Source organism: Carcharhinus amblyrhynchos, chromosome 10, assembly GCF_965287045.1.
Source record: "Carcharhinus amblyrhynchos chromosome 10, sCarAmb.v2.hapA, whole genome shotgun sequence".
In the NCBI taxonomy this organism is placed as follows: domain Eukaryota; kingdom Metazoa; phylum Chordata; class Chondrichthyes; order Carcharhiniformes; family Carcharhinidae; genus Carcharhinus; species Carcharhinus amblyrhynchos.
Genome location: NC_137333.1, coordinates 98,035,836 through 98,054,200, shown reverse-complemented (window position 1 = coordinate 98,054,200; position 18,365 = coordinate 98,035,836). Strand labels below are relative to the sequence as shown.

The following is an 18,365-nucleotide window of genomic DNA, read 5'->3' as shown; positions in this document are numbered from 1 at the left end:
CCTGTGTCCCCAGAGCATGAGCCTTTGAATAGCTAGTTCAGTGACATTACCCCTGCACCATCATCTCCTCACTTCATGTTAAACCAGAAGACACAGATGTAACTTACTGAATCTCACTGTGCACTCTCTTAAAGCTTACAGTTGCCCATTAAATTGGAGGAATGGAAATCTGACTCTCTACATTTCTTGACTCCCACTAAACTCTCAGTGGTGCATGCATTAATACTTGGAAACCACGCAAACAAATACCAAAACCAGATGAATATCAGTAGCCCAAAAAAAGCCTAGTTGTAAAATTGGAAAACGGCTAATGTTACGCCGTTGTTTAAGAAGGGTGGCAGGCAAAAGGCAGGGAATTATAGGCCGGTTAGTTTAACGTCTGTTGTAGGTAAAATGTTAGAATCCGTGATCAAGGAGAAAATAGCGAGGCTTCTTGAGGAGAATTGTTTGATAGAGCAGACGCAGCACGGTTTCGTTAAGGGAAAGTCGTGTCTGACAAATTTATTGGAGTTCTATGAGGATGTGTCTAGGGCGGTGGATAGAGGAGAGCCGGTGGATGTGGTCTTTCTGGATTTTCAGAAGGCATTTGACAAGGTACCTCACAAGAGGTTATTACAGAAGGTCAGGGGGCATGGAGTTGGGGGTAGGGTGTTAGTGTGGATAGGGGATTGGCTGTCAAATAGGAGGCAGAGAGTGGGGGTCAATGGGTGCTATTCGGATTGGCGGTTGGTGACTAGTGGAGTGCCCCAGGGGTCGGTGCTGGGGCCTCAGCTATTTACCATTTATATAGATGATCTGGAGGAGGGAACCAAGTGTATGGTGTCGAAATTTGCTGATGACACCAAGATTGGTGGAACGGCAAATTGTGCAGAGGGTGTGGAGAGTCTGCAGAAGGATCTAGATAGGCTGGGCGAATGGGCCAGGAACTGGCAAATGGAATTTAATGTTGGCAAATGTGAAGTTGTCCACTTTGGTAGGAATAATGGTAGGAAGGACTATTACATGGCGAAAAACTGCAGCGTGCGACGGTGCAGAGGGACCTCGGGGTCCTTGTGCATGAGTCGCAAAAACCCAGCCTGCAGGTGCAGCAGGTGGTCAGGAAGGCGAATGGGATGCTGGCCTTCATAGCGAGGGGGATTGAATATAAAAGTAGGGAGGTCTTGCTGCAGCTGTATAGGACACTGGTGAGGCTGCAGCTGGAGTACTGTGTGCAGTTTTGGTCGCCGCACTTACTCAAGGATATTTTGGCCTTGGAGGGAGTGCAGAGGAGGTTTGCTAGGCTGATACCAGAGTTGAGGGGGTTGAACTATGAGGAGAGGCTGAATAAACTAGGCTTGTACTCGTTAGAGTTTAGAAGAATGAGGGGAGATCTCATTGAGACATATAAGATGATGAATGGGATGGATAGGATAGAGGTGGAGAGGCTCTTCCCGCTCAGAAAGGACAGTAGGACTAGAGGGCACAGCCTCAAGATAAAGGGGGGGGGGCGGTTTAGAACGGAGTTGAGGAGGAACTTCTTCACTCAAAGGGTGGTGAATCTCTGGAATTCTCTGCCCGTTGAAGTGGTGGAGGCTACCTCGCTAAATATATTTAAGACGCGGGTTGATAGGTTTTTGATAGGCGAGGGGATTAAGGGTTATGGGGAGAGGGCAGGAATGTGGAACTGAGACACGACAGATCAGCTATGATCTTATTGAATGGTGGGGCAGGCTCGACAGGCTGGATGGCCTACTCCTGTTCCTATTTCTTATGTTCTTATGTAAAATTCAACCTGGAGTATTGTACCAAGTTTTGGTGTTTGAGGAAAGATATAGAGGCATTGGAGGCAGTTCAGAGGAGGTTCACTAAATTGATTCCAGAGATGAGGAATTTGACGTATAAAGAGAGATTGAACAGTTTAGGCCTGTACTCTTTGGAGCTTAGAAGGATGAGGGGAGATCAAATTGAAGTATACAAGATGATAAAAGGTATGGATAAAGTGGATGCGGAATGGAGGTTTCCTCTTATGGGGCATTCTAGGACAAGAGGACATAGTTTTATAGCAAGTGGTAGCAAATTTAGAACAAGGTTGAGGAGAATCTACTTCTTATAAAGGGTTATGAATCTGTGGAAGTCGATACCCCAAAATGCAGTGGATGCTACGACAATGAGTAAATTTAAGAAGGAGCTAGACAGATTTTTAATTGGTAATGGGTCGAAGGGTTATGGGGAGAAGGCAGTAAAATGGGGATGAGGAGCATATCAGCTATGATCGAATGGCAGAGCAGACTCGATGGACCAAATGGCCTGATTCTTCTCCTGTATCTTATGAACTTATGAACTGATGGTCACTATTGATTCAAATGCTAAGCCATTAAACTGAACTGCCCGTTCGCAAGACAATTACTCATCATCAAATGTGGGATGTGTCTGCAACAGAATGCTTGTCTTCTAGTTCTCACGAATTCCTTTCTCTTTTTCCCAAAGCATAAACAAGGAACAGAATAGTGAGCGACTGTGAAAATGTCAATTTTAATAGGATCAAAAAGGGAGGGGTCAGGTTAAAACAAGTACAAAATCTGGTTGCTACGTGGCAACAGGAAGCGTTCCCCCAGAGACTCAATGACAATTATTTTCCAGGCGTAAATCAGAACAGGACAGTTCGTAACGCTTGTGGTGTCCATGATTTCTATAACAAAAAGATAATGCCAGCTAAACAGTAAGTCACATGGGCTGTTGGCTGGACCCTAGCCTGTTATCTGAATCACTGGAGTCTTTGTCACACCAACAGAATGGGAATGTGCCACAGCAGGGCTGAAGCCAAGGTTTCCACAGGACGTTATTCCAAGAAAGCTGAAGGGGGACTGGAGTCAAGGTCTTCCTATGTTCTTCCACACCCAACCGAATCTGGTCTTGGATTTTGTGGAAAAGTGGCTCGGTGTCAGGCGACAAGGGGTTTGCTTCTGAGGGGTCCTTTGAGAGGTCAAAGAGTAAAGGTGGGTCGTGGTTGAAGACGAAATGCCCGTGACACTCGCATATCGCGCTTTGGTAGCAACTGCCCATTTCAAATTTGGGAGTGAAAAAGTGAGCCTTCCACACGGAGTCACCTGGAAAGAAAACAGGAAAAGAAATTGAAGAGTTGGCGGCACAGTGGCTAACACTGCTGCCTCACAGAGACAGGGACCTGGGTTCAATCCCGGCCTTGGGTGACTGCCTGTGTGCAGTTTGCATGTTCTTCCCGTGTCAGCTTCGGTTTCCTCCGGATGTTCCGGTTCCCTCCCACAGTCCAAAGGTGTACAGGTGAGCTGGTCTGGCCATGCTAAATCGTCTCTTAGTGACCAAAATATGTAAGTTAGGTGGATTAGCCATGGGAAATGTGTGGGGTTATAGGAATAGGTTGGGGGAGAGGGCCTGGGTTAGATAGTCTGTCAGAGAATCGGTGCAAACTTGATGGGCCGAATGGCCTCTTCCGCACTGTAGGCATTCTATGACAAATCCTTGAAACTGGTAGTTTACGTTAATTAATTTGTGGGATGTGGTGTCAGTAATAAGGCCAGCATTTACTGTCCATCCCAAGTTGCCCTTCAGAAAGTGGGAGGATTTACAACTCCTTGAGTACCACTGACCAACTTGCTAAGCCATCTCAGAGGGCAGCTAAGAGAATCTAGACCCCATTGCTGTGGGTCTAGATTCCAAATGTAGGCCAGACCGGGTAAGACTGGCTGATTTCCTTTTCAAAAGGATATCAGAGAACCAGATGGGTTTTCATGGCAATCCACTAGTTTCATGGGCATCATTATCAATGCCAGCTTTTTTATTCAAGATTCCTTTCTGTCATTCATCTGAATTTGAAAGTTCCCCAGCTGGTGAGATTGTGAATTCATGGGTGGTATTTTACAATGCCAGGGGGGGCAGTTAATTTTCCAGGCTGCCTTTCCAGCTTCCTAATCACATGCCTCTAACCTGGCTGAAATTTAATGGACAATGCATGAGACCTCGGTTGGCCCCCCTCTGCCCTTGTGGCAATTGAGACTCTTAAATTGTTGGCTAATGGAGAATGTTGATGATGGGTGTAAAGCTCAACAGGCTAACATTTTTGCACAGGAAAGGTGGGAGATCCCGCCTTTACTGACCTTGTTTTCCGATCAGAGGCATCCCCAAGGTCTGTGCTCCGACCCCCTCTGGTCTGTGAACCCCATAACTCCCATCCCATCTGTCATCCAGCAATGTAATGAATATACTACTGTACCCCTTCAACATGGTGTAAGATTAAATGCCATGAATAATTCCATCAATGAATGAAGGTTATCCACTTTGATAGCAATAATAGGAAGACAGATTATTACTTGAATGGGTGTAGAGTGAGGTGGATACGCAATGGTGTCCTCATGCATCAGTCGCTGAAAGTAAGTGGGTATTGCAGGCAGTAAAGAAGGCAAATGGTATACCGGCCTTCATTGCAAGAGGATTTGAGTATAGGGTTAGGGATGTTTTGCTGCAATTGTATAAGGCATTGGTGAAGCCACATCTGGAGTATTGTGTGCAGTTTGGGTGCCCTTATCTGAAGAAGGATGTCCTTGCTATAGAGGGAGCACAGTGAAGGTTTACCAGGCTGATTCCTGGGATGGCAGGTCTGTCATATAAGAAGAGGCTAAGCATTATATTCACTGGAGTTTAGAAGAGTGAGAGGGGGATCTCACAGAAACTTATAACATTCTAACAGGGTTAGACAGGGTAGATTCTGAAAGAATGTTCCCAATGGTAGGAAAGTCCAGAATTCGGGGTTATAGTTTGAAGGTGAGGGGTAAAACTTTTAGAACTGTGGAGAAATTTCTTCATTCAGAGGGTGGTGAATGTGTGGAATTCATTATCACAGAAAGTAATTGAGACCAAAATGTTTTGTGATTTCAAGAAGAAATTAGATATAGCTCTTGAGGCTAAAAGGGATCAAGGGATAGGGAAGGAAGAGGGGATAAGGATATTGAATTTGATGATTAGCCATGATCAAGATGAATGGCAGTGCAGACTTAAAGGGCCGAATGGCCTACTCCTGCTTCTAGTTTCTCTGTTCCTATGAAATATAGCTAGTGGCCCCTTCAGACATTGGTACAAGTTGGCTCCATTTCTATATTACAACAGATACTGAACACTTACTGCCTCTTGGATGCCATCGCACTGCATTCAAAGCATTTCCACAGTAATGAAATAGGAACTCGTGCTCCGAATGCTGTGTATCACCTTCCAACAGTGGCATCAAATCTCTTCCATCTATGACCCTAGGAAGCCAAAAGTAACAAACAGCAGTTCAATATGGTTCCCTAAGCACTGAAATCATATTCCTTTCATAGACCCACAATGCCAATAATCAATTCTGATGAAGGGTCACCCAGATGTTGACTCTATTCTCTCTCCACCGATGCTCTCAGATCTGCTGAGATTTTCCAGCTTTTTCTGTTTTAGTTTCAGCTTCCAGCATCCGCAGTATTTTGCTTTTATGCCAATGGGTGGGATTTTACAGCCTCGCTCAGGTGAGACTGGAAATTCCTGCACGAGCGCAACAGATTTCCGTCGTCGGACTCTCGTCCGCACCGATTCCATGGGGTGGGTGGGGCAGTAGAGTTCCGGCCAATTATTGGGATCCCCTCTCTAACTAAATCATACATGCATCAGAGCAGCGTATACAGCACAGTGGCACAGTGGTTAGCACCACTGTCTCACAGCCCCCGGGACCCAGGTTCGATCCCCGGTTTGGGGTCACTGCCTGTGTGGAGTTTGCACATTCTCCCCGTGTCTGCGTGGGTTTCTTCTAGGTGCTCCGGTTTCCTCCCACTGTCCAAAGATGTGCGGGTTAGGTGAATTGGCCATGCTAAATTGCCCTTTAGTGTCCGGGGATGTGTAGATTTGGGGAATTATTGGGATAAACATATGGGATTACGGGGATAGGGCCTGCGTGGGATTGTTTCAGTGCAGATGTGATGGGCTGGAGGGCCTTCTTCTGTACTATAGGGATTCTGTGACTCAATGTCCAAATTGTGAGGCTGACTTAAAGCCCCCAAAAAGTGTACTGTTTTCAGAGAGCTCTGACTAAGCATCTATAAGGCAATTTTCAAACTCCTAGGCACGTATTCAGATAAATCTTCACCCTCCTCTTCCCAACTACTTTCAAGCCAATCTTCCCACAATTTGCCTTGCAGATCAACTGGAAAACGACAACATTTTGTAACTGAATCCCCTTCCTTTCTCTTATTGTTAACAGGGGAAACTGAATCAATTTAATCGCACATCAATAGCTCAGCTACAGAAAGCTAATATCACTTGCTTTGTGTATGTCTGCAGGAAGGTGACCTCAGTCTTGGTTAGAGCTTCTCTGCAGCACAGACGGAATAACTGGAAGACTCAAAATTCAACACTGCCACGCCTGTGTGTCCAGCTAGCTCAGTCGATAGAGCATGGGACTTTTAATCTCAGGGTTGAGGGCTCAAGCCCCATGTTGGGTGCTAATATTTTGGGGTGACACAGTGGTAAGCGCTGCTATCTCACAGCGCCAGGGACCCGGGCCCGATTCCCAGCTTGGGTCACTGTCTGTGTGGAGTCTGCATGTTCTCCCTGTGTCTGCGTGGGTTTCCTCCGGGTGATCCGGTTTCCTCCCAAAGTCTGAAAGACATGCTGGTCAGGTTCACTGACCCGAACACAGGTGCCAGACTGTGGCAACTAGGGGAATTTCACAGTAACTTCATTGCAGCGTTAATGTAAGTTTTACTTGTGACTAATAAATAGACTTTATTTTAGGAGAGTGTAACCTTAGTTTAACAAGTTTACATTGGCAGTTTTCATTAGACATGTTGACATCTCTTCAGAAACTTCAGAAAAAGTTGATTAAAGTGACTGTGACAAGAAAAAGCCAAGTGTTGTCGACCGGTAGTGCACGCAGATGTAATCAGTAGACTGTACATCATACATTCTTTACCTATCTTGCGGTAGAGAGGCACCAGCGAGCTTGACGACAGTTGGATAAATGTCCATAAGGCTCGTAGGCTCATCAATTTGCTTGTTGGAAGGCAAGTGGCCTGGCCACCTGAAAATCCCAGGAACGCGGATACCACCTTCCCAACCAGCCAATCCCTTCTTGCCTACAAAACAGAAAAGCACCACAATAAGGGATCTTTCACTCGCTTATTAAAGTTAAAAGTCTCAATGATCAGAGTCATTCGGTTTAATTCTTCCGCACTTCCTCCCCACCCCTAACCCCTCCCCTTCTGAGAGTAAACACTGATAGGTTTGATTTGATTTGATTTATTATTGTTACATCTATTAACATACAGTGAAAAGTATTGTCTCTCGCGCACTATTACAGACAAAGCATACTGCTGATACAGAAGGAAAGGAGAGAGTGCAGAATGTAGTGTTACAGTCATGGCTAGGGTGTAGAGAGAGATCAACTGAGTGAGAGGTAGGTCCACTTAAAAATCTGCTGCCAGCAGGAAAGAAGCTGTTCTTGATATGTGATCTCAGATGATTGTATCTTTTTCCCGATGGAAGAAGGTGGACCAGAGTATATCCTTGCGTGGGGTCCTTGATTATGCTGGCTGCTTTATATGAGGCAGCAGGAAGTGTAGACAGAGCTAATGGATGGGAGGCTGGTTTGAGTGATGGACTGGGCTTCGTTCATGACTCTTTGTAGTTTCTTGCAGTCTCGGACAGAGCAGGGACCATACCAAGCTGTGATTTAACAACTTTCTAAGATGCATCTGTAAACGTTGGTGAGATTTGTAGCAGACTTACCGAATTTCTGTAGCAGTCACTCGGTCAAAACCCTGGAATTTCTTCAGCACGGTAGCACAGTGGTTAGCTTCACAGCGCCAGGGACTCGGGTTCAATTCCTGGCTTGGGTTACTGTCTCTGTGGAGTTTGCACGTTCTCCCCATGTCTGCGTGGGTTTCCTCCGGGTGTTCCCGTTTCCTCCCACAGTGCAAAGGGTGTGCTGGTTAGGTGCATTGGCCATGGTAAATTCTCCCTCAGTGCACCCGAATAGGTATCGGAGAATGGCAACTAGCAGATTTTCACAGTAATTTCACTGCAGTGTTAATGTAAGCCTATTTGTGACACTAATATAAAAAAACTTTGAAGTTCCCAGGATCAGAGTCAATGTTGAGGATTCACAAGGTTTCTCCTTCTCGTCTGCATAGCACTGTGCTGCTGCCTCTCATGCGTTACAGTATACCTCATAATTTCCCACCACAAAAAGTCATCAAATTATGCCAGTTTTGGGAATTAAACCCATTCCTTGTACCCTTACAGGAAAAATGAATTACAAAAATAGCCATTGACAGAATTCACATTAAAAATGCTTTGATGTTTAGCATACCTATTTTCTTCTAGGATGTACTTACCTCTGTATATTCCGTTCCAGCCTCCATCATGCTCTCCATTTGATCCAACAGAGTCCCAGCTGCCTCCATGATCCGAGGCGAAATATATAAGGGTTTTATTCGCTAGGCCAACATTATTGATACCATTTATAATCTGACCTAAAAGAAGCATTAAAAAAAACCCCAAAGAATTAGTTTCTGGGGAGAAACACATAGGTTTTCAGTCAGAACCTGACGTTTTGCCATTGTTTAGGAAAATTACGCCCCCATGATTGAATTTTTTGGCTCAGCTGAGAGGCCTATAGAAGCAAGAAATTCCTGAGGTTAATACGGAGAAAGTTGATGAAGGTGGAGCTACACACTGAAAGGAAAATGGGAAGGCCTTCTGTTCGGATAAAGTAAGTGGAAGAGAATCTGACCCGGAAATTGCCCATTAAGCTAGTGTAGGGTAGCATGGAGCAGAGAATCAGCTAAAACTACCATGGAATCATCATAGAATCCCTGCTGTGCAGAAGGAGGCCATTCAGCCCATCAAGCCAGCACCAACAACAATCACACCCAAGCTTTTCCCTGTATTTTCCCTGCTAATCCATTTGAATTAAGGGGTAATTTAGCATGGCCAATCAGCCTAACCCACACATCTTTAGACTGTGGGAGGAAACTGGAGCATCCGGAGGAAATCCACACAGACACGGGAAGAATGTGCAAACTTCACACAGTCACCCGAGGCCAGAATTAAACTGGGGTTCCTGACACTGTGAGGCGTGCAGTGCTAACCACTGTGCCACCATACCAAAGAAGGGTAATTAATCCTGTGTCCCAGAAGCAGGCTGAAAGCAGTTCAGTCACACAGCTCAGAAAGACAAATCCAGATTAATTCTGGAGGTATTGCTAACCATAACTCATCTAATTGTCCAGTTATCTAATATCGTTAATTTGTCAGCTATTGTGGGCGGCACGGTGGCACAGTGGTTAGCACTGCCACCTCACAACGCCAGGGACCTGAGTTCGATTCCCGGCTTGTGTCACGGTGTGTGTTGAGTTTGCACATTCTCCCTGTGTCTGTGTGGGTTTCCTCTGGGTGCTCTAGTTTCCTCCCACAGTCCAAAGATGTGTGGGGTAGGACTGACGCTGATATATTGCCCATTAGGTGGATTAGTAGGGTATATATGTGGGATTACAGGGATAAGGCCTGGGTGGATTTATTGTCAGTGCAGACTTGATGAGTCAAGATCAGACTTGATGAGCCAAATGGTCTACCTCTGCACAATAGAGATTCTACAATTCTATTCTGCAGAGTATTTAATTCTAAATAAAACTCATATCTAATTTCAACTATAATTTAAAATGAATGTTGTTCTAAACACCATATAGCAAGGCTAAACTACAGTTTCTATAACTCGGAGCTCCAATACCCCAATCCGTCCACAGCTTGGACCCTTGACCTGCAAGGGTTACTCTGTCCCAAAGACAGGCCTAGCCACTTGATACTGGGCTGGGATATCTGGATGGCATTTGCTTTCTGACTGCAGCCTAAAGGCAAAGTTGAAACAGGAACATGACCGGTGCAGCTGAGTGGAAATTTTCATCAAATAAAAAACAGAAAGTTCCAGAAACGTTCAGCAGGTCTCACAGCTTCTGTGGGCAGAGAAACACAGGTTTGGATTTTCCAGCTGTGACAATGGTGGGTACTGTTGTGGGCAGGATGGGAAACTTGGAGAGCAGAGGAAAGCCGGTTAGCTTTTGGCCACTCTCCGAAGTTTCCCATCCTGCCTGCCATGCTACCCACTACTGACAGGACTGGCAAATCCTACCCGGAGTTATTGTCTCCAGTCAAATATGACTCTTCTTCAGGAAGCTTTAACCTCATTACAGGCAATGATCTAGTGGTCTTATCACTAGGCTATTAATCCAGAAACTCAGTGAATGTGCTGAGGACCCGAGTTCAAATCCTGCCTCGGCAATTTGGATTCAATAAAAAATATCTGGAATTAAGAATCTACTGATGACTATGAAGCCATTGTCGATTGTCAGAAAAACCCATCTGGTTCACTAACGCCCTTTAGGGAAGGAAATCTGCTGTCCTTGCCCTGATCTGGCCTATATGTGACTCCAGAGCCACAGCAATGTGGTTGACTCTCAACTGCGCTCAGACAACTAGGGATGAACAATAAATGCTGACCACCCAGCGATGCCCATGTCCCAAGAATGAATATAAAGTTTTTTGTGACCATTGAATTTGCCTGTACTGATGCCTGAGGACATAATAACCTTGTCCTGGTAACAAGCTAAAGGAATCAAGGGATATGGGGGGTGAGGGTGCGGGGTGGGGGGGTGAGGGGTGCGGGGTGGGGGGTGAGAGGTGGGGGGTGGAGGAGGGGAGGGATCAGAATATTGAATTTGATGATCAACCATGATCATTCCCCTTAGTTGAAGGGTCAGTTATGAGGTGACACAAGTTAAAAGTGAGGGGTGGGAGGTTTAGGGGGGGATTTGAGGAAGAATCTTTTTACCCAGAGGGTAGTGACAGTCTGGAATGTGCTCCCTCGGAGGGTGGTGGAGGTGGGATGCCTCACACCCTTTAAAAAGTATCTGGACCAGTACTTGGCACACCATAACATTCAAGGCTACGGGCCAAGTGCTGGCAAGTGGTATTAGATGGGCAGGTCAGGACGTCAGTGCAGACACGATGGGCTGAAGGGCCTCTTCTGCGCTTTAGTATTCTGTGATTTTATGATCAAAGTGGAGCAGATTTGAAGGATCGAACGGCCCACTCCTGCTTCTAGTTTCTATGTTTCTAAGCAAAGGAGGTTAATTGAGACCAACACCACGAAGGAAAAATTGAATGGGTGGATAACATTTGAGACGAAGACTGAGGGAGGTTTGGAAAAAGCCAGGGAAGAAGCAAGACAATGCCAAGGCTGCAACTGAAGCTCTGGTGAAAGCAAGCCAATGAACGATGCCCGAAGGATCAATACTTTCCTGATTTGGCCTTTACCCTCGGACATTAATGCCTTGAACTACTTACCGACGTGCCAATCCATCTCCTCCACATTATCTCCATAAGAGCCATGTCTGCTCTTCCCGAGAAATGCCTTTGTTGTCAAGAAGGGAGTGTGGACATGTAGCAACGACATGACAAGGAGGAATGGGCTCTTCTCGTTTCTAAAGTTTGAAAGATATCATTTTGTTAGGATGACCTACACAATACACGCAAGTTTTTTTTTCAAATGACGCAACCCTAAAATATAAACGAAACAATTGTGGACGCTGAATCTTCCGAATGGTATAGCGAGGGGGATTGAATATAAAAGTAGGGAGGTCTTGCTGCGGCTGTATAGGGCATTGGTGAGGCCGCAGCTGGAGTACTGTGTGCAGTTTTGGGCACCGTACTTACGCAAGGATATTTTGGCCTTGGAGGGAGTGCAGAGGAGGTTTACTAGGCTGATGCCAGAGTTGAGGGGGTTGAACTATGAGGAGAGGCTGAATAAACTAGGCTTGTACTCGTTAGAGTTTAGAAGAATGAGGGGAGATCTCATTGAGACGTATAAGATGATGAATGGGATGGATAGGATAGAGGTGGAGAGACTCTTCCCGCTCAGAAAGGATAGTAGTACTAGGGGGCACAGCCTCAAGATAAAGGGGGGGCGGTTTAGAACGGAGTTGAGGAGGAACTTCTTCACTCAAAGGGTGGTGAATCTCTGGAATTCTCCGCCCGTTGAAGTGGTGGAGGCTGCCTCGCTAAATGTTTTTAAGACGCGGGTTGATGGGTTTTTGATAAGAGAGGGGATTAAGGGTTATGGGGAGAGGGCGGGAATGTGGAACTGAGCCATGACAGATCAGCCATGATCTTATTGAATGGCGGGGCAGGCTCGAAGGGCTAGATGGCCTACTCCTATTTCTTATGTTCTTATGTTCTTATATGGTGAAGTGACTCACGCTGGAAACGGGCTCCTTCTTGGATGTGGGCAAGGCTGGCATTTGTTTTCCCAAACACAAATGTCCAAAGATGTACAGCACCCCAACAGGCCATGTGGCACAGTGATTAGCACAGCAGCTTCACAATGCCAGGGACCTTGGTTCAATTCCCCACCTTCGGTCACTGTCCATGTGGATTTTGCACATTCTCCCCGTGTCTGCATGGGTTGCCTCCAGATGCACCAGTTTCCTCCAACGTTGCAAAAACGTGCGGGTTAGGTGGATTGGCCATGCTAAATTTCCTCTCAGTGTCCCAAGACATATCGGTTAGGTGGATTAGCCATGCTAAATTAACCCTTACTGTCCAAAGATGTGTAGGTTAGGGGGATGAGCCATGCTAAATTTCCCCTTAGTGCCCCAAGATGCACCGGTTAGGTGGATTGACAATGCTAAATTTCCCCTTATGTCCCAAGATGCACCGGTTAGGTGGATTGGCCATGCTAAATTTCCCCTTATGTCCCAAGATGCACTGGTTAGGTGGATTGGCCATGCTAAATTTCCCCTTAGTGTCCCAAGATGCACCAGTTAGGTGGATTAGCCATGCTAAATTAACCCTTAGTGTCCAAAGATGTGTAGGTTAGGGGCATGAACCATGCTAAATTTCCCCTTAGTGCCCCAAGATGTGTAGGTTAGAGGGATTAGCCATGAGAATATGAGGGGTTACAGGAATAAGGCAGTGGAGAGGGCCTGGGTAAGACACTCTGTCAGAGAGTTTGTAGAGACCCGATGAAGAGTTTGTACAGACTCCTTCTGCACTAATCTGTAGGGATTCTAAGATTTGCTCTACTATGCTGATGTTTACACTGTGCACAAGTGTCCTCACAGCCCAGTCCATCCAACCGCATCCAGAATTCCTTACTTGGATGCACGAAAGCTTTTCCCTCAATTACTCTTTCTTGTGCTAAGTTCCACACTCTTATCACACTCTGGGTAAAAAAAAATCTGCTGCATACTCCATTGGATGTGACAGTGGCTATCTTAAATTCATGGTCCCTAGTTTTGGTGTGCCAGGGTTGGCTGGCCCCTTTGGCGCGTGTGTGGATAAGGTTAACACCAAGGCATGGAGTTTGACACCTGTTCCAACTGAGGTAGACCAGGACATCATCTCCTCACTCGGCCTGTGGTAAACAAAACAGTCCTGGCACTTGGCTGTGGCTGGAGGAATAATCACCAAATATCTGCCTTTGAGCAAAGAACTGCAGAAGAGAGAGTCTTGGTCCTCCTACAAGTGGGGAGACCCATCTCCGCATTTGCCTTGTCAATCTTTACAATATTTTTAAGGCCTCTACTCATTTATTCACCCCATGAATAAACCCTGGAGCTGTGTCTCCATTGTTAAATGTCCTTATTAAATGTCCTTGTCTCTATTGTTACAATATCCTGGGGGGGCACGGTGGCACAGTGGTTAGCACTGCTGTCTTACAGCATCAGGGACCCGGGTTCAATTCTTGGCTTGGTCCATGTGGAGTTTGCACGTTCTCCCCAATTACTGCATGGATTTCTTCCAGGTGCTCCGGTTCCCTCCCACAGTTCAAATGACATGCTGGTTAGGGTGCATTGCCCCAACCAGGCACCAGAGTGTGGTGACTAGAGGAATTTCACAGTAACTTCATTACAGCCTTGATGTAAGCCTTACGTTTGACTAATAAATTAACTTTAACTTTATTAACCTACATCTTTGTAATTTACCTATCTGTAATGGGTATAGATAGAGTGAGTGCAAGCAGGCTTTTTCCACTGAGGCTAGGGGAGAAAAAATCCAGAGGGCATGGGTTAAGGGTGAAAGGAGAAAAGTTTAAAAGGAATATTAGCGGGGGGGGCTTCTTCACGCAGAGAGTGGTGGGAGTGTGGAATGAGCTGCCGGATAAAGTGGTAAATGTGGGGCCACATTTAGCATTTAAGAAAAACTTGGATAGGTTCATGGATGAGAGGGGTGTGGAGGGATATGGTCCAAGTGCAGGTCAGTGGGACTAGGCAAAAAAATGGTTCGGCACAGACAAGAAGGGCCAAAAGGCCTGTTTCTGAGCTGTAATTTTCTATGGTAACCCTCTATGTTACTCTATCCAATTTACACTTATTTTCCAACAATGATGTGGTTTAGTCACTGGCTGGAATTTTACATGCATGCCAACCCAGGAATCGGGGTGGGCGAGGCTCACAGAACGGAATTCTCCATTGGCCTCGGGTGGGATATTACGCGCCTCACCCGAGCAAGGTCATAAAATACTGGCCAGAGTCATATGGTGCAGAAGAGGACCTTCAGCCCATCGAGGCCCACAAGGATAACTCCTTATCACTCTGACCAAATGTGCTGCCTCAAACTGCCTGGCATCACATCAGAATGGTGGTGCCGGTGACGGAGGCCATTTGGCCCATTTTTTTTCCCCATGATCTCCCATCGTATTAGATCATAGACAGTATTGTACTGTATTTGCTCCAACGTACAATACCCATCGTACTGTACCTTGGAGCAACGTTCCATACCTTTCGATAAACGCGAGGGCTTCCTCCGTCATTCTGGTGGTGAAGGTTTCCAGATTGAACGGCTGCTGGACTATTTCAGAGTTCCTCATGACCAGGCAGTTCCAATTCCTCAGGAAGCCAAAAACAGAGTACCAAGCAGTGAAGAATAGGAAGCAAAATGCCACAAGGCACGCAATGGTCTTCCAGCTAATATCGATGGAGCCAGTCCACCTCAAAACAAGCAGGGTCAAAAGCCCCAACACGAGTGCTCCAGTGGCCATTCGCAGTTTAACTTGGACTTCAACTAAGATGACACTTCCTTCACCTGGTTTGCAATCATGGACATTAGTGAAAGGTGTGCCGTAGTAGAAGTCAAACCCATGGTTAAGTGGATGGTGACAGTAATCATTGCGGGATTCACAATTTACACCCAGGTGCCACTTCCCTGTAAAAGAATTCAGACGCAGCATTCAATCAGTTGTTTAAGGAGAAACCATTCCAACAATCCCTCCTGTGCACCAACGCAATTCAAATTCCTCAGTAGCGCATGAGGGGTAGGAACGTTGGCTGTTGGGATCCAGTTATGGGCGGCACGGTGGCACAGTGGCTCGCGCTGCTGGAAGGAAAGTGCAGCACCCGGAGGAAACCCACGCAGACACGGGGAGAACGCGCAACTCCACACAGACAGTCACCCAAGGCTGGAATTGAACCCTGGTGCTGTGAGGCAGCAGTGCTAACCACTGTACCACCATGCCACCCACGATGTAAAAGAGGTTGTAAATAAGAGTGGGACTGTCAGGGATCGACTTCCTTCGACAAGGAAAATGGCGCACAGGGGAAATGGAGGCAAGATTTCCAATCGCAATGTCAGCCGCCATTTTATTTCCCATCCGTTCCTGCCTGATCCGAGGATGGGAAATTTCCATCTCTCCTGCCTGATGACTGAAACTATTAATTCAGTGATTACACTTGCCTTGTCTGTAGGCTTGCCAATTCAGATCTCCTCTCACACACTGCCCAACAGCACACGTTGGCAGTACAATCTCCTGCTTTGGTGCCTCGATATCAGCTGCTGGGGCCAATCCAAAAAGCCAAATTGCACCATCATAAATACACGGGGACTGAGTGAGGCCAACCATATTGGTTGGCCATGCTGGGTAGGAACTGGGAAATCATTGCCTATCGAGAGCCATTTCCAACAAATTGGTGGCTTTGATTTAATTTGATTTGATTTATTATCATCACATGTATTGGAATACAGTGAAAAGTATTGTTTCTTGCGTGCTATACAGACTAAGCATACTGTTCATAGAGAAGGAAAGGAGAGAGTGCAGAATGTAATGTTATAGTCATCGCTAGGGTGTAGAGAAAGATCGACTTATGTATTCAAAAGTCTGACAGCAGCAGGGAAGAAGCTGTTCTTGAGTCAGTTGGTACGTGACCTCAAACTTCTGTATCTTTCCCCTGTTGGAAGAAAGTGGAAGAGATAATGTCCGGAGTGTGTGGGGTCCTTAATTATGCTGGCTGCTTTGCCGAGACAGAGGGAAATGTGGGCAGAGTCAATGGATGGGAGGCTGGTTTTGGAAGAGCAGCCAGCGTAATTAAGACCCCACGCACTCTGGGCATGTTCTCTTCCATCTTCCTCCATTGGGAAAAAGATACAAAAGTCTGAGACTTGGGGTAAAAAAGGGTTTTTGTCTGAAAAATACTCAACCTGTCCTATTTTGCCCATCCTGTTCAAATATAACATTGCTGAGGGCACAAAAAACAGACCAGAACCAAAATAGTAGGATAATTTTACCTGCGTAGTGTGCGCATTTTGTGATAAAAAAGACCACAGAAAAATTCCCCTTCATTTTGAAAACCTGTGGCATTCCAAAGCAATGGTTAAAATTCCATCCGGAACGTACCTATGAGGCCGGTGGTGTATCCTTGTTTTTGCAATATCGCTGCAAAGGTTGTCTCATTCTTGGGAAGACCCCCCGAGCTGCCGGTGAATAAAAGGACACGCACTCTGTGGCCATTGTCCATTCCTTCAATGGAAACACAGACAATAACATTCAGTCACAGGTTTTGTTTTATTTTCTCAGTTAAAGGTTGGGTCGGCTCCCCTCTCATGGTCTCTTGAGTAAAGGCACTGCCGGTGTAACGGTGAGCCTTCAAGACATTCTGGGGCTGAATCTTACCAGAATCTGACAAAGTGTTAGCGCTGCCGAGAAAACCGGTGTGAAACTCTCCAGCCCCAATGATCTGCCAATTTCTCTCCAATCCCGTCACTCTGGCAGGGTGGGGTGGGCACCCTTGAACCAGCTCCACAGAGCTCTTTATCTTTAAAGGGTGTCCAAATCACATAGAACATAGAACACTACAGCACAAACAGGCCCTTCGGCCCACAAGTTGCGCCAATCATATCCCTATCTACCAGGCCTATCTATAACTCCCAATCCCCTTAAATCCCATGTACTCATCCAGAAGTCCCTTAAAAGACCCCAGCGAGTTCGCCTCCACCACCACAAATAAGAAATAACTCCACCGACCACATATCCAGGGCCTCTGTCCCCTGCCCGCAACTCACCCACACTCCTAATCATTCCTGGCATTTACCCCCCCTCCGATCATCCCCACTGCCTCCCCCCGCTCCGCAGAACCACCCCCCCCACCGCAACCCCATGCAACCCCCCCCACCACAAGCAGATAAGTCCCTGGTAATGAAGCTCCCCCTGGGGCCTGTTTCAGGCACTGCCCACCACCATCAAGCCCCCGCGCCCCTCCCCCCGTGCCAAGGGACATTGGCAAGGCGCTACCTGAATCATGCCCCTCTCCCCTGGGAGCTATACTGCCCGTTGCACCCCTGGATGGATGCCCTGGACTGCTTCCCATTTTTCAAAAGCTGTTGTAATTCAGGAATTCCTGAGGGAGCCATTGGTGGGGAAGAACTTTTAAATATCTTTAAATTTATTTAAATGCAGTTAAATGAAAAAAGATGGACCTTCGTTACGTCACCAGTGAGGTGCAGGGAAAAGCAAAAATCTTGCCAGTGAAAAACTCGTTTTCCATTTCCCGCAGGATTTTGTGCCCATTTGTGTAGTTTCTTAAGCTCCCATCAGTGTTCTCCCGGTGACTTGGCCAACACTTATCCTTCAAATTGACCACGACACTGCTGTATCTTAGAATCGTAGAATCCCTACAGTGCTGAAGGAAGCCATTCGGCCCATCGAGTCTGCACCAAAAGCAATCCCACCCAGGCCCTAACTCTACATGTTTACCCGGCTAATCAGGGGCAACTTAGCATGGCCAATCCACCTAAAACCACACATCTTTGTGAACAGTGGAAGGAAACCGCAGCAGCCAGAGTAAACCCATGAAGACATGGGGAGAATGTACAGACTCCACACAAACAATTACGCAAGGCTGGGATCAAACTTTGGCGCTGTGAGACAGCAGTGCTAACCACTGTGCCACTCTGCCGCCCATCAATCACAAGACTTTTCCTATTGTAACTCTAACTTATTTATCCTGGCTTAGCTGTAGAGCGAGCTTGTCTAAAGTACAATCCATGGGGGGTTGTTGGTTGCA

General features: G+C 46.4%; 1 protein-coding gene across 2 annotated transcripts in view; it reads right to left on the bottom strand.

The window, feature by feature from the left end:
* Positions 1-2,492: 2,492 nt before the first annotated feature.
* Positions 2,493-18,365, bottom strand: part of LOC145349441 (arylsulfatase H-like) — a 35,064-nt gene continuing 19,191 nt past the window's right edge. The window contains exons 5-11 of one of the 2 annotated variants that reach the window (XM_080197978.1): positions 16,700-16,822; positions 14,811-15,234; positions 11,377-11,513; positions 8,370-8,507; positions 6,947-7,109; positions 5,134-5,255; positions 2,493-3,086 (exon numbers count right to left, since the gene is read on the bottom strand). In XM_080197978.1, the coding sequence (XP_080054104.1) occupies positions 2,704-3,086; positions 5,134-5,255; positions 6,947-7,109; positions 8,370-8,507; positions 11,377-11,513; positions 14,811-15,234; positions 16,700-16,822 (1,490 nt within the window). In that variant the 3' untranslated portion in view covers positions 2,493-2,703. The remainder of the gene's footprint in view (positions 3,087-5,133; positions 5,256-6,946; positions 7,110-8,369; positions 8,508-11,376; positions 11,514-14,810; positions 15,235-16,699; positions 16,823-18,365) is intronic. The other variant, XM_080197979.1, reaches the window with a different exon arrangement.